Here is a 15,552-nt window from a genome sequence, read left to right as displayed (position 1 = left end):
CTGAAAATTAGAATTTCGTGTGGTGGCCAAATTTTTTTTATTTTTTTATTTAGTTAGCGACGTCCACGCGATAACGCGTGATCGGCCGTTTGGTGAGATCTCGCATCGCGCAATATCGCGTGATTGGCAATGAACACGTTAAGTAATCTATAATAGGAGATATTCAAGTACTGATCCATTTCTACGACCTTCATTTACAAATAATATTTTCAAAGGTATTTAGATATTCTTTTCATTATAAATCTGTTTGATGCTTATTAACAAAATATTTTAATATCAATTTTAATTTAAATCCACATTTACTTTTTTTAAAAGTTTATATTTAAAATTTAGATAAATTAATGCTTTTTCATGTAATAATCAAATTTCTAACTTATTTATGGTATCTACGAATATTTACAATTTGGGTTTATCTACTCACTGATGAGACTTCAAAAAAGATCGAAACGGGTCTGGGTAGTGACTCTTCCCCATAATGTATAACATCATACATCTTCTAGGAGATGTGTTTTACATTATGGGAAAATACTAAGCATAGTGATCAGATCTTAACCCACCTTTACTACGAGTTGCCCCTGTCATGAAAGGTTTGCCTACGCTTGGATCCGCCGAAACGTTAATAGTTTCTATCTATACTCGGCATGAAACTCTTGAAGTTTCTCTGAAACTCTTGTAGTTTATCTACTCGGCTTTGAAATAATGTTGGATTCAATATCCACTTATATTTGAATAATCTATTATACCTATTAAATGTTTTGTATTTATTGCTATCACAGAGAAAAGTATTATATTGCAATCAACTGAAAGTGAATTAAGTGCGATGTAATCCATATAATTTATTTTTAGTTGAGGTTATTATAGGAATTAGGAGTGAATAATAATTACAGACACACATTATTGCACACAATTTATATAATGAACGAAGCAAAGTGGTCATTACTTACATCCAAACACTTATTTTTGTAGATTTTTATTTGACTTTTCCATAAAGTTATAAGCAATCTTACATGATCAGTATAATTTTATTATCTCACTCTAACACCCATCTATCCACACTCAGACATCGTCCCATTCTATTTTGGAGTTCATCAATGATCATTATATTAATGGCTGACATTCCAAGGCACAATAGAAGAGAATGGCACGAGAAAGAGAATTGCGAATTGTACACAAGTCGTTTTTCGAAGTTGAAAAATTTTGTAGATAGATGCATTAGGAAAAATGGAAAAAAATTCTTCGCGCGTGTGTGTGTGTGTCAATTTATTAACATGCACAGCTAGCAAAAGGCATGAAAATACGGTATGTTACATATATATTACACAATTTAACACACGGTAGTGTTTTGTGGTGAAGAATAGCTATACGGTAAATGTCTTGAATGTGATAGATGTGTACAAAGAGATTAGGGGTTGTGAATGAGAGCCTAATTCTACTGTAAGGCCCATACGGTGTTGCGTCTTTGCTCCCTTTATTTCTAATAGTCGTTTAGATAATTGTGTGAAAAGTACAGAAAAAAAGATTAACGGAAGACGTATAAGTTGTGGTGGAGTGAAGGAGATAGGTGAGCCCGTGCTTTAGCGTAAGAAAAACGAGTTGTAAGTATTGGAAGAAAGTGGATAGAAAAATAGAGATTTTTTTGGATGGAACGAGAGAGAGAGAATAGACTAAACCAAGATGTAGAGTGATAAATACTGACATAAGAATAAGAACAAAAAAAAAGTACGATTAGATAGAAAGAAAAATAAAATTAATAGACATATTAGTAAATTAATTGAAATGCATTGTTTCCAAAAGTTTTGGGACCCGAAGAGAAACTCGAAAAATATTTTGTCTTCCTCTCACCTCCCCCATATATTGAGATTTTGAGATTGGGCTTGAATGACTTCAGTTCACCAGTACGACATTGTTATATTGTCTTCACACATTTGAATTTGTGACGTCGGTATTGTTCCTGAGGGAGCGTATCAGGTCCTTTGTTCTTCGAACTGCATCACTGTATGCAGATCTACGTCATCTAGTATATAAAAATATTTTTAGATGGACTGGATTTTCGTTATATTGGCTGTTTTCTTGGTTGTAAACACTGAGTAAAGATTCATAGCTGCGAACAATGCTTACCCCACTATCTGCTATTTTGGAGTCTCGCTTTATCTGACGCAGGTTCTACCTTTCTGTGGATCATTCATTAATGAAGCCTTGTGGGAATTCTGTGTATGGTATGGAAAGGCCTTATCCGTATATACTCTATAATTTCTAAATCGGTGACTTAGCAATTTTGAACGAAGATCAGACAATGGCGTGTGACTAGAAAAAGAAGCCCTTGAAACAAAATCACATCTACAGCAGTTTGACTTCTACTTGTTGCCATAGGGTAGCGGGAGGTTAACAGCTTCTGAAATCTTTCAAATACTAATCTAGATTGTGGCATCAATCACTTGTCCATTGTGTGAACATGTACACGAATGGATGGTCACACTTATAAATATGAAGATAGACTTTGCAGTGTCACTTTGATTCATTAGAAGATCGTGAGCTATTATCATAGCCTATATGTTGTAGGCGCTTCTGCTCAGACATATCCCAAGACTTTTGGAAAACACATAGAACTGCAGGTAAGAGAGAGAATACCATTTTACACACAAAATGGTATTCGTGTCACCCGACGTTCCTCTGTATAACTGATATATAAACCATTAAAATGGGCAGTCTGTTCTATTGTAAGTGAGAGAGAGAAATAAATATTGATGAGAGAGAGAGAGAGAGAGAGAGAGAGAGAGAGAGAGAGAGAGAGAGAGAGAGAGAGAGAGAGAGAGAGAGAGAGAGAGAGAGAGAGAGAGAAAGAGAGAGAGAGAGAGAGAGAGAGAGGTCATTTATGAGTAACTATAAAAAGTGATCCTGTGTTCGCATATGGCTTCGTTCTTTTTGCAAGACTGTGGCCATCATTCTAGCAGATCGCCCACTTCTTTCACCTACTCTAGTTTCCATGCCGATATGTACTCGTACTGATCCTCTTGGTTTTTCCTGAAAAGTCTTGGTGAATTCAGGATGTGCTTTGCAACAGAAATAACGAGTCAGATACACAAAAGCTTGCCCAAAAGAACTATTAGTGAAGGCGTACACTAAGCCACACAGACAGCTGTACGACTCGGCGAAACATAGAAGATTCTCCAGAGACGTATAGGTTTCCTCTGTCGATTTTAACTTGGTCATCAGAGTAACAGCGAACGTAAAAGGCATCCAAAAGCACAGAAATAATATATAGGCAGTAACGTTACTTTTAAAGAGGTGTCTTTGAAGGGCCTCTTCTCTACTTTCCAGACATTGCCTTTCATCCAGGAGTTTCATGTATTCCTTATAATCGTAAATTCCTTTGCCGAATATCAGAGCTGCTAACAGAACCGGCAAAAGAAAGATAAGAAACAGTTTACTATCTCTATATTCCCGATTGCAAATATCCGGCCCGTTATCAAAGAGAATCAACAAGGACATCCATCCTGCCGAAGCTGCCCAAATAAGGAACACAGTCGCTACCACCATCTTGATACCGCAATAGAACACATAATGGTCGTTGTTTGGATCCTTACGTCGGGTACGTAGGAAGTTATCGACGGCTATGGCTAGGAAGTTGAAGATGGACGTCAAAAAACACATGAGAGCACAGTACCATTGCCAGTAACACACAAACTTTTCATTATGGCTACCCGACAGAATCGAAATACAAGCAGCTGGAAATCCTATAGAGGTTACTAAAAGATTTGACAAGGCTTGGTTAGCAAGAAACACGTTTCCACGATGCCTTAAATTTTCTTGAATAATAAGAGAACTTATTTCAAATATATTCACTGTTGTTCCCAGAACTGACAATGCTCCATATAGAACTAGAGGAAATACGTCATTGTTGTTACTGGAAGTCCATCTTAGAGACGTACTGTTTCGTCCAGAAAATATATAGAGAGTTGTATTTATTGGTAGAATTTCGTTTGGTAATACTGTCCATCCCATCTTTCTCTCATCAGAAGCCTGTCTGTGGACGGCCTGCAAATAAAAGTTATATTTTATACACGATAAGACAAAATACATAAAAGTTATCTTTTACACATATTAATACTAAATATATGAATAAAACTTACCTTTTAAACAATAAAATTACAATAATAAAAACATTTTGTCATAATTTATTTATACTAATAAACAGAAAACCTTTTGGTAGGCACCTAATGGCGAGTCGGTGAATCTTGAGTTCTTAAAAGAACTGGGCGATGGACTGAGTCCTTGACTCTTTATTCCGTCATCTGAATGAAGAAAATCTGTGCAGATGGGGGTATTATTGAGCTAAAGGCTCTAGTCATGGCTGGGTAACGGCAATAGCCGAGCCTCAGTTAAAACTTCTTTGGCTACAGCCTTGCCATTTGTTACCCTGGAAGTCCTAAAAAGGACTCCTCTCTCACATCTGTTACCCTTAGTCCTTATAAGGACTGGCTTAAAGGAGCGAAGCAAGAATGCTTTTCATCTTCCCCGTTATCTGTAGAGGACAGTGTAGGGATAAGGTGTTATTGTGCTATAAAAGCTATGATCATGGCAGGAGGGTAACAATAGCCGAACCTCAGTTAGAACTTCATTGGCTACAGCATTGCCATCCATTAAAAACATTTTGTGAGTTCAACGTATCTCATCATTGGCCTGTGGAGTAAGATAGGCTGAGGTTCAGCAGATAGTAGGAGAGGAAATAAAGATAGAGTGTATAGTAGTAGAGTAGATGAAAGAGGCCTCAGCTGACCTGTTTTAGCTGTTGATCCCCCCCCAGGGGTGCTTCTAAAACGGTCGTTGATTTTTCACTTTTGAAAAGGAAAAATCCTGAAAAGGAAAAAAAATGAGAGACTAATCAAATTTAACAGGTGTAAATATATCTAAAGACTATGTGGAAGACAATTCTATAGAAGAATGAGTTTGCCGAGCAAACCCAGAACAGTATAACCAGGAAAAGAAGGGAGATGACCTGGCCCGGAAGACCCCGCCGTGAAAAGGGCTTGGGACCACCTCGATGTTGGCCTTCGCAGTCCGGGTTTGTTCAGGTCAACCCCAACCTGGGGACAGAGAAACTTTCAACTGCGAAAGGACTAGACATACCTGTGGGTTAAACGCTGATCAGGAAGGAAGATCGAGGCAGCATCAACACCTACAATTTGAAGGTGTTATAGGTGCAGGCACAACCGGATTCTCTCCTGTATGATCTGGCAGATGGTTGGTGGGTCGCACCATCTCCTCAGGAACCGCTCCTCACCCCGTAAGTACCTTTCCTGCTCCAGGAAGCGGCGGAGGTAGGCTGAGAGACAGTTCTTAACACGGAGATAGATGCGTTCCTCCACGTTAAGATGGTATTTTTTCCTGATTTTCCAAATGTGATGTTTCATCACATTTATTAGGAAAATCAGGTGTTTCTTGTTTTTGGTTACTGAGGGAGAAAACTGTAGCAGGACTACTTCGGCGAATGTGAGCGCTGGGATCGCAAGCACCTCAGCTAGTCTGTGTCAAACACGCTGTGCTGGAGGGCAGTGAAAGAAGTGCCCTACGGTTTCTACCGCGTCCAGAAGGGGTTGCACGGTCGCGAGCTGTAGGCTGATCTTACCAGTTTTACCGGGATTCTGCCGTAGGCGATTCTCCAGGCTAAGTCCCGGTGAAATGGTTGTCCCCAGCTTTTTTTTTATGTTGGTGAACAGCACCTCTTCGTTTGTGTCCAGATCGGGCTTTTCCCAGTCAAAGTTGTCAAAAATTTTCCAGTACAGCTTGTTTGGGCTGAGCTGAAGTACTCGAACTCCATCCGTTGCCATTTTTTCGAAAAGTTTGCATATTGTGTAGTACCACTCAGGCACCGTCTCCGCACATGGTCCGGCGTTGCCAGTGGTCCCGAAGTAGGGTAGGAAAAATCCTATGAAGTATTTAATCAGATTGCCTGAAGGGTGATTTGATGCCAGTGCTTTCCGTATGGTCTGAGCAGTGTTGGTTAGGTGGCAGTATTTGAGGATTGGCAGGGCGAATCCCCCTTGTGTGTGGGGGAAGATGGAGAAAGGCCCTGCGCATCTCGTGTTTCTTGTTGTTCCAGAAAAAGTCAGTGATGTGTTTGTGAATGGCGTTGTCTTGTGCGTCTGTGATGTTTGTGAGGTTAATGGTGTGCAGTAGCATCGGTTTTAGGACTGTTTTGATAACTGTTGCTCTACCTTCGAATGATAGGTAGTTGGGACTGAAGGGTTTGAGTTTTTCGCGACACATTTCTATTAAGTGTTGTGTTTGCAACACTGGGGTCGCTAAGAAGGGAATTCCTAGTATTGTTAATGGGCCGGTTGTGGGTTTCAGACCATACGGAAGACTGGCAGGGCCGAATTTCTCATAAATTTTGATTTTTGTTTTTTCGGGATTAGTGTAAAGACCACTGAGCATGCTGAACTCTCGCACTATGCCGAAGAAGATGTAAATCGAATCGGAGTCCCGAAGGGTTCCAACAATGTCATCGGCATATACGACAGACCTAAGGGCAGCGGTATTCCTCTTACTGCGCGTGTCTCATCAATTTTTTTTAGAAGAGGCACTAGTACTAAAGAGAAAAGAAGGGGGCTAAGGGGGTGGCCTTGTCGAACCCCTCTGCGTATGGGAATGGGTTCTGAAAGAAACCCATTAATCGCTATGTGCATTGTTGTTTTACCGTACATGCTTTTGATTGTTTTCCTTACGCAAGCCGCCACTCCGACTTTCTTTAGGATATAGTGCAGGAAGTTGTGCTTTGCACTATCGAACGCTTTTTCTAAGTCTACTGATACGAGTGCAAGTGGGAGTTCTTTGTTCGTCACAAGGCGAAGAAGGTCTCTTATTAGGAAGAGGTTGAGCTCCATTGATCTGCCCGGAACTCCGTATACTTGAGTGCTGGTAAGCACATTCCCAATGCCCAACTTCAGACGGTTACAAATCACTCTTGCGAATACTTTGTAGTCCGTGTTAGTCAAGGAAATGGGCCTCCAGTTACCCGTGCTATTCAGGTCTCTCCCTTTCTTGGGGATGAAAATTGTGTACCCACTAACGAGGTCAGCAGGTACGTCACCAGTGAATAGGAATCTGTTGAATAATGAGACCAGGATAGGCAAGATGATGTTCCAGGCTGAGTGATAGAGCTCAATGCCTATCCCAACCAGGCCAGGAGTTTTCCGTAGCTTAAGCTGTTTGTAGGCTCGAGTAACCTCTTCCGAAGTGATTGGTCTCGTTTGAAGAGTTCTGAGGTGTTCAGGCATGTTGTCAATGTTCCACACTCCGAAGTCGCCTGTCTTCTCATCTTCGTCGGAATAGGTTCTCGTGTAATGCTGGGAAAATTGCTGCAGGATGTCTCTCTCACATCTGTTACCGTTAGTCCTTATAAGGACTGTCTTAAAGGGGCGAAGCAAGAATGCTTTTCATCTTCCCCGTTATCTGAGGACAGTGTAGGGATAAGGTATTTTTGAGATATAAAAGTTCTGATCATGGCAGGAGGGTAACAGCAATAGCCGAGCATCAGTTAGAACTTCATTGGCTACAGCATTGCCATCCGAGAGTATAAATAATAAATATAATAAAGAAATCCTAAAATAATTATAATTAATATACCTATCAGTCATCAGTCAGGGAATCAAAAAAAAAAGTAACTGCTGTTATTAGAGATAAGTATATATAAAATAAAGTGGTTTATATGCAAAAATTCCAAACGCCTAAAGGTTTTAAAAGAAGAGTTTTCAAAATTCGATTATTTAAAAAAATTTTTTTTTTTTTAAATTCATTATCAAATAATATTTTGAATAAATCTGATATATTTTCTTTCAAAACGAATTCTTCAAGCTGACATCAAAGTTTGTTCCAGAAAATTGGATATCTGTGAAAGGATTTTGTTCTTCTGTGGCTGGCAAAATCCATTGGATTGTCAACATGAAATATAGCGAACCTGAGGATCAGAAATGACACAAATCATAAATTACAACAGAAATTCGTTGTGTAAAAAACAAAAATGTCAAAGAGAAATATCCAACTGTCACGGAAACGTTATATTTTATTATTTATTTATTTGTTTTGCAATTCAGATCTACGGAAACATATTAAGAGTTTGATATTAATTGGTAAAGCAATATTTCATAAAAAATGCGAAATAAATTACTTCTCTTAGTCATAAATTTATATTTATATAAATATGTACTTTAGCATTTATTTAAATTTAGATAATTATATAACTGATATTCATTTATTTCTATTTTTTTTTATAAAATAGATAAAATAATACTTACCCCAACTACACCCAAATTTTTATTAGATACTTAAAATATGAGTTTATGATTATCTATATTCTAAAAACACACAAGTTGAGGTCGACTGTGAGATGCGGTGATTAATACCCTTTGGAGGGTAATGGATGCAAAGCTGTAGCCAATGAAGTTCTAATTGAGGCTCGACTATTGCTGTTACCCTCCTGCCATGATCAGAGCTTTAATAGCTCAATAACACCTTATCCCTACAGTGCCTTCTACAGGTAACGGGGAAGATAAAAAGCATTCTTGCTTCGCCCCCTTTAAGCCAGTACTTATAAGGATAAGGACTAAAAACACAGGGAAAGATATCCTTGGAGGGTAATGAATGGCAATGTTGTAGCCAAAACTTACAGAAAATAACGGGTTAACAGAATTTATCATCGTAATACGTAATATATTAATATAATATTGTATTATTTTATGTATTAATATTGTATTATTTTATGTATTAATATTATTTTATATTTTATAATATTGTATTATTTTATATATTATATTGTATTATTTTATATATTATATTGTATTATTTTATATATATTGTGTTATTTATCATTATAAATTATTCTTATATATTATATTTATAATATTACTAATGTAAGATCGAGTTTTATTGATACGTAACTTTTATTATTAATAGAATTTTTTATTTGTGGAAACTGAACGATTGAAACAGTTGTATTATATTATATTACAGCAAATAAGACAAAAAGACGCATATTCGTCAATAAATTTAGGAGTGGTAGGAAAGACGCGGTGTGCAAAGGCTTTCTTCGTCTTTTCCCCTATGCACGAGAAGTCTGTGATCCTGTATTAAAATATTCCTATTTCACGGGCACGATAAGAACCACACGAAAAAGCGTTGGCTTCAGATTATACAGCAGATATTTTAATTAAATTCTTCCTTCGATATTTCCTGCTCTGTTTCGGGATCATTGGCCGGGCTGGACCGTGTGCGGAAGTGGTACCCGAGTGATACTGTTTTATATGTAATACATTAAGCAGGTTTTCAGTAGAGAGGGGCTTCAGATGACCTCAAAATCAATGTACTGAAAATCAACCAGTGCAGCACATTTAGCGAGGTACTTAGGAGGTGGTCCTCTTATAGAGTCCTTCATTGGTGAAAATTCTTTTGGTACTGAGAAGAAATTCAAAATTGGCTTTTTAAAATATTTTTATGGGCATCACGATTTTATAGGATTTTTTTATATCTTACCATATTGTTCCTTTCAAAAAAAACAAAAAAAAATCAGCTAACGCCTTTTTATTCCCGTATATAGGGAGTAGGCGAGGCTTTTAGCCCTATACTTTTGGAGACCAAGTGGGCAGTTCAATCTCCACTGGTACCCAATCAGAGATAGCTGACCTGAGGCTATTACGAATTAAGCAGCCGCTGTGAAGAGAAACGGCTCAACAAGTGCCGCCATCTCGTGGTACCTATCCGTAACACTCGTATTTAATGTCTGAAATAATGTGGGTTCTACGGTCGATTTTCTTGAGTTTACGGGACGAAAAATCCGAGTTTCCGGGAGAAAAAACCCGCTTGCCAGTGTCAGAGATTGACTAACTTGGGAACCGGTAGATAAAAGGCTTCGAAAAATTTCTTCTAGTCACCGATTACATTCGAAACCAAGAAGTCTTCCTTCGTGAGGTCAAGCGCTGTGGTATGCAAACGCCACATCCACTGAGCTACACAGGCTACCTTTTTATTATAAATAATTCCACGTGATTTCTCAAGAGCGTACGAGGGAGTTGGCTTGAATAAATTCGCTAATCATAGGCCAACATCGAGGCATCTGCAGTCGTATGAAGGCCGGATCACATCTGCCAGGACTCTTACCCTCCGCTTTGTGTGTTTTGTTTGTCTTGCTTTTCTACATTTTTACTATATTTTTCTATTTTTACTATATTTTAATTTTATATTATATTCATCGTGGTTTATATGATTTTATTTCCCCAGTTGTATTGTATACGCTGTAATGTCTATTTTTGTTTTCTTTATTCAAGTTTTTTCCCTATTTAAGGATAATTAAGGTTAAATATTCTTTAAAATTTGGCGAAGTGAGGCCACTTTTGCTATCTCTCTCTCTCTCTCTCTCTCTCTCTCTCTCTCTCTCTCTCTCTCTCTTTTTTATTTTTTTAAAAATTCTGATTCTTTACTGAACCTCAAACGCTTGAACTCATGAAAAATAATATATTATTTATCATTATATTATATATTCAAAATTATGTTTTGTTTATAATTATATTTGTTATAACTTTATTATGTGTAGACGGTGGGTTATAAAATTATTATAAAATAATGAAATATAATATTTTATTTATTAAACTTTGTTACTTAAAAGTATCAGCAGTAATAATATTAATGAAAATTTATTATTCATAGGTACACCATACAGAATTAATCATAAAATAATAATATATAATATTTCAAATAGTAATCCAAAGCTTAAGCAAAATAATGCAAAGTGAAATGTTTGCATTTTATATTTACATTTTACAAACTAAATTATCTTCTATTTGTAAGTTCACTAATAGCAGCACAAGCAAGTTATTTAAACTCTTTAAGACCGCAACATTAATAATGTGAGATCTCTTTAAACATTACTTATGCTGTAACTGACAATGCAAATCTCCCCGGTAGCTATTTTAATTCAGTAAATCTACTGGATAGAATATAATTAAATATGGATGACTGTGACAGATTTGAAAGATTAGATAGATGACTTATTCATGTTTTAGGCGAATTAAAGCGAAAAATATGAACGGTCTTCTCCATTTAGATACGACACTATACCAAGGAGATTTCGGAAGTAGAATGCTTTCCAATTACACTGGTTTTCTTTAATACCTAGGCATTGGGATTAGTAAGAAGTAAATCTCATTACTGCAGTTCCTAAATTAAGAAGATTGGGATTCTATAAACAGGGACAACGAACAGATATTTCATTCAAGGATCTGCATTTCTTTTATAAATAATCCTTTGTATTGCATAAGTTAAACAGTGAACAAAAAGTTGATCCAAACAGGATTACGAAATTTAAAACTCTCAGTACATTATTGGGCCACATATCATAGCTTTTTAAAAATGGACCACATAAGAGCTATCGAAAAAAGTACTTAATTACTTCAGAACTATTGTGGGGAAGATTCTTACTTTTTAGGAATGCAGGTTTGAAATTTCACCCTTAAGCGACGAAGTGGGAATCGGCAGTAGCGGTGATATCTTAAATGAAATTTGATCAGTTTACTTAACGCTCTTTTGAGGTTTTTTTAGAGACGGTTGGCGGAGAAATAATCGTGGAATATTTTACACTAAACTCCCTTTTTGTGTATTCTCGTCCCGTCTGTAAACATTGAAAAAAAAATCATTTTGACTGGAATCTCTGTCACTGTATTGAATTTCACATCTAACATTAGATACATTTAGTGTTGGCTCCACGCAAGATTCGTTTTTTTTTTTTTTTTTTTTTTTTAATTATTATTTTTTTTTCTCCCCTGAATGCACAAACCGTAATTCCCACTTATAGACATGCTTCACAACAGTGAATATTTGTATATTTTTGTGAATATGTTCTGGGAAGAATCAATAATTCTAGTGGGTATTAGTATTAAGAAGAAGCGAAGGCAGTTTAAGTTTAAGTTTGGGTTCGTATCAAACTTAGAAAAAATCTAGCATCTGACTACTGCCTTGGTATTTAAAAACCGTCCAGCACATGTTTCACCATTCCGGGAAGACATTACAGTACTGAAGGACGACAAACCATTTACCTCCATTTCGATAAGGATCGTCATCAGGTTGCAGAGGAGTCGTTTATGGTGCTATTAATTAACTCCATCTGATTGAAGCGAATCGATTAACGGCTTTGTATTTTGAAGAAAAAGAATGGAATTTTAATTTCGCACTTTTGAAATCACACACACACACACATACAAACATCATCATCATCACCATTCACTCTCAAGTTATTGAGGACGGGTGTCGTCTCCAAGGGATTTATTAAAGCAGGTTTATTTTCAAACAGCTATAAATAAACCTTTCTGTATCTGCAATCTTCAATTCGAACACTACAGCGTTACATTTTAAAGAATCCCCTCCACAAAAAAAAAAAAAAAATGCAAATTTAGCTGCCAATTTTCTATAAATAATAACGCAAATCTGTCATCTTCACTTTCGTCTTTCCTTTTATCTCCTTTATAGTTCAGAACTTTATTTTTCTTTCTATATGCAAAAACAGTCATTAAAAACTCAATCTATCATATCTTCTTCCGACAACAGCTGTTCTTCGTAAAATAACAAGTGATAACTATTAAATGTAAATTTCATAAATATATATCCACTGTTGAATTCCAAAAATATCCTTGTTTATCTCAGAGCAGTATTTTTTATTTATTTTTTTATTTTTTCGTTCCACGCATGCTCCACATGCCTTTTCACGTGTTATAGTTACTGCACTTTACTTGCAAATAGTAAAGTGTGCGAGAAAATATGTACATTTTTCATATGACGAATAAATTTATATTAAATGACAGATATTATTTCCAATAAAGAAAATTTTAAATAAATCAATACATTCCTTTAGTTCAATATTAACCTTACATGTATTGTATATACAATACGCACGAAAATCTCTTATTAAAAAAAAAAAAAATAATAATTGTACTTTTATCACAACATGATTTCATTAATAAAATACACAGGAAATTATAAACAAAAAAAATTAAACCGAAACAATCTAATAAAATACTGTCGTACGTCTATACATCTTATTCTTCCAACACCTATATATATATATATATATATATACTAGGGGATTCCTCCCCTGGCACCTACGGCGCCCAACCCCCCCCATATTCCGGACTGGTAGGCCAGTTCTCCTTGAATTCTGATGACTCGAATTTCGAAGACTCGAAAGGGGGTTCCCCCCCACCCCCCGGCGCCCAACCCCCCGAGTTCCGGACTGGTAGGCCGGTTCTCCTTGAATTCTGATGACATGAAAGGGGGTTTCGCCCCCTCCGCCTTCCACCCGGCACTTACGGCATTCCCCCCCCCGAGTTCCGGACTGGTAGGCCGGTTCTCCCCTGAGTTTCAAAACGTTTCAAATAACTTGAAAAAAACGTGACAGAAAAACGTTACACAAAAAGGCTTATCGTTTTATGTATATAGGGTAGATATGAGGAATATTACGATTGTAACATTCCTTATTTTGGACAGACTAACAAATCTATTGAACTACGTGTAGAGGAGCATAAGAGAGACATCTATAAAAGATCACATGAATTTGCGCTATCCAGTCATGCTCTTTTCTCAAAGAATCCTCATGATGATCTACATAGTCACTCAGTTTGCTGGGATAAATCTAAAAACATTTTTCGCTGCAGTGATGAGTTTGAAAGGAAAATCATGGATTCCAGGGAAATCCTCCTTAATCCTGAACATTTGAACAGCAGTTTGAGTAACAACATCCCTGATAGCCATGCTGCAGTTGTTCAATACTGGCGTTAACGAGAACTTACAAGCACGCATACAACAAACAATAGCGCGTTAGATAAAACGACTTGAAAAATAAAACCTTTTCTGTGTCAATTATGTATTGCATTTTTTGCCTGTAATTCTCAGTTTTTTGTAACTTCAATTTTTATTACTGCGTTCTACCTTTAGTGGATACATGAAGAAGGCTGTAAAAGGCTGAAACTAGTTGTATCAGTTTCATTAAAACTTAATATTTTATCTTGGTTTAAAGTCATTAAATATTTATTCTTAAAAATATATATATATATATATGAAAAAAATATAGATTTAATGACTACAAAACCGAGATAACATATAAAGATTTTAATGATAAATACTACTAGTTTCGGCATATAGCAGCCTTCTTCAGGTATTTATAAAGGAAAAGAATACTAATAAACATTGAATTATCTAAACAAACTGGAAATTACAGGTACAAATTGCCTCACATAATCGATACATAAAAACGTTGTATTTTTTCAAGTTGTTCCAACTGGCGTGCCATTGTTTGTTGCAATTGTGCGTGCAAGTTCACGTGAACGCCAATATTGAACAACTGCAGCATGGCTATCTGGGATGTTATAACTCAAATTGTTGTTTAAGTGGACAGGGTTCAGCAGGATTTCCCTTGATTCTACGATTTTCCTCTCAAACTCATCATCACAGCGAAAGGTATTTTCTGATCTATTCCAGCAAACGGAGTGGCTTTGTTGGTCATCATTAGGATTATTTGAAACGTTGGTCAATAGATTTGTTAGTTTGTCCAAAGTATGGGATATTGCAATCGCACCACAATTTATATACTCCAGGGTACTTAAGGTTGTGATGAGTAGGTTTTGGATGGCTGATTAGAGAACGGATTTTAGGAAGTGTGGTGAAGAAGGTCCTGATATTATATTTTTTAAGGACTTTAGCTATTTTATTTAGAGACTGTGCTAATGTATGGAATGGAGATGCTACCTTTAAAATTAATAGTCTCTGTTGTGCACTGCCTAGGAGGATCCAGAAGAAATTTCTTAATTGTTTTTTCAGAGTATCCATTTTGTTTAAAGATAAGAGTGAGGTGATTCATTTCTTTTTGTAGTTCATCTTGTTCATTTAAGAGAGAACGTGCTCTGTGTCCTAAGGCAGATATAGTTCCAAGTTTTTGTGGTGGAAAATGATGAGAAAGATTATGCAGATATCTATTGGTATGCGTAGGTTTTCTGTACATAGAGATTTTTAATCTTTCAGAGCATCGTGTAAGCATAACATCCAAGAAAGGTAAGGAGTTATTATTTTCTAGATCAGCAGTAAATTTTATATTAGGATGTTGGATGTTTAGATGACGAAGAAAATCTGTGAGAGATCTGTGCCCGTGATTCCAAATAATGAATATATAATCAACATATCTTTTCCAAACTTTTGGTTTAAATGAGAAGGAAGATATGGCTTTCTTTTCAAAATCTTCAAGGAAGATGTTAGCTAGCACTGGGGACAAAGGATAGCTCATTGCCAGGCCTTGTTTTTGTTGGTAAATGGAGTCCTGATATCTGAAGTAACCAGAATGAATGCAATGCTTTAATAAAGTGAACATTTTTTTGGATAATTTGTCCTGTAGTAATGTAAGTACGTCGTCCGTAGGAACGTTAGTAAATAACGATATAATGTTAAAACTAGCTAGAATGCCATTTTAATCGATGGGAATATCTTTAATATGAGAAACAAAATCTGTGGTGTTTTTGATGA

At 36.4% G+C, this 15,552-nt stretch overlaps 1 protein-coding gene across 2 annotated transcripts in view; it reads right to left on the bottom strand.

The window, feature by feature from the left end:
• Nucleotides 1-954: 954 nt before the first annotated feature.
• The window catches only part of LOC150096809 (melatonin receptor type 1A-like), a 111,530-nt gene continuing 96,932 nt past the window's right edge, over nucleotides 955-15,552 (bottom strand). For both annotated transcript variants that reach the window (XM_090408022.1, XM_090408021.1), the window contains exon 3: nucleotides 955-4,035. In XM_090408022.1, coding sequence (XP_090264148.1) covers nucleotides 2,881-4,035 — 1,155 coding nt within the window. In that variant the 3' untranslated portion in view covers nucleotides 955-2,880. The remainder of the gene's footprint in view (nucleotides 4,036-15,552) is intronic.

The sequence above is a fragment of the Typopeltis vanoorti genome, chromosome 18 (genome assembly GCF_054136105.1).
Source record: "Typopeltis vanoorti isolate ZY-2024b chromosome 18, IOZ_Tvanoo_1.0, whole genome shotgun sequence".
NCBI classification, from domain to species: domain Eukaryota; kingdom Metazoa; phylum Arthropoda; class Arachnida; order Uropygi; family Thelyphonidae; genus Typopeltis; species Typopeltis vanoorti.
Note: the sequence above shows the minus strand (reverse complement) of the source record. Positions and strands in the feature narration are given on the sequence as shown.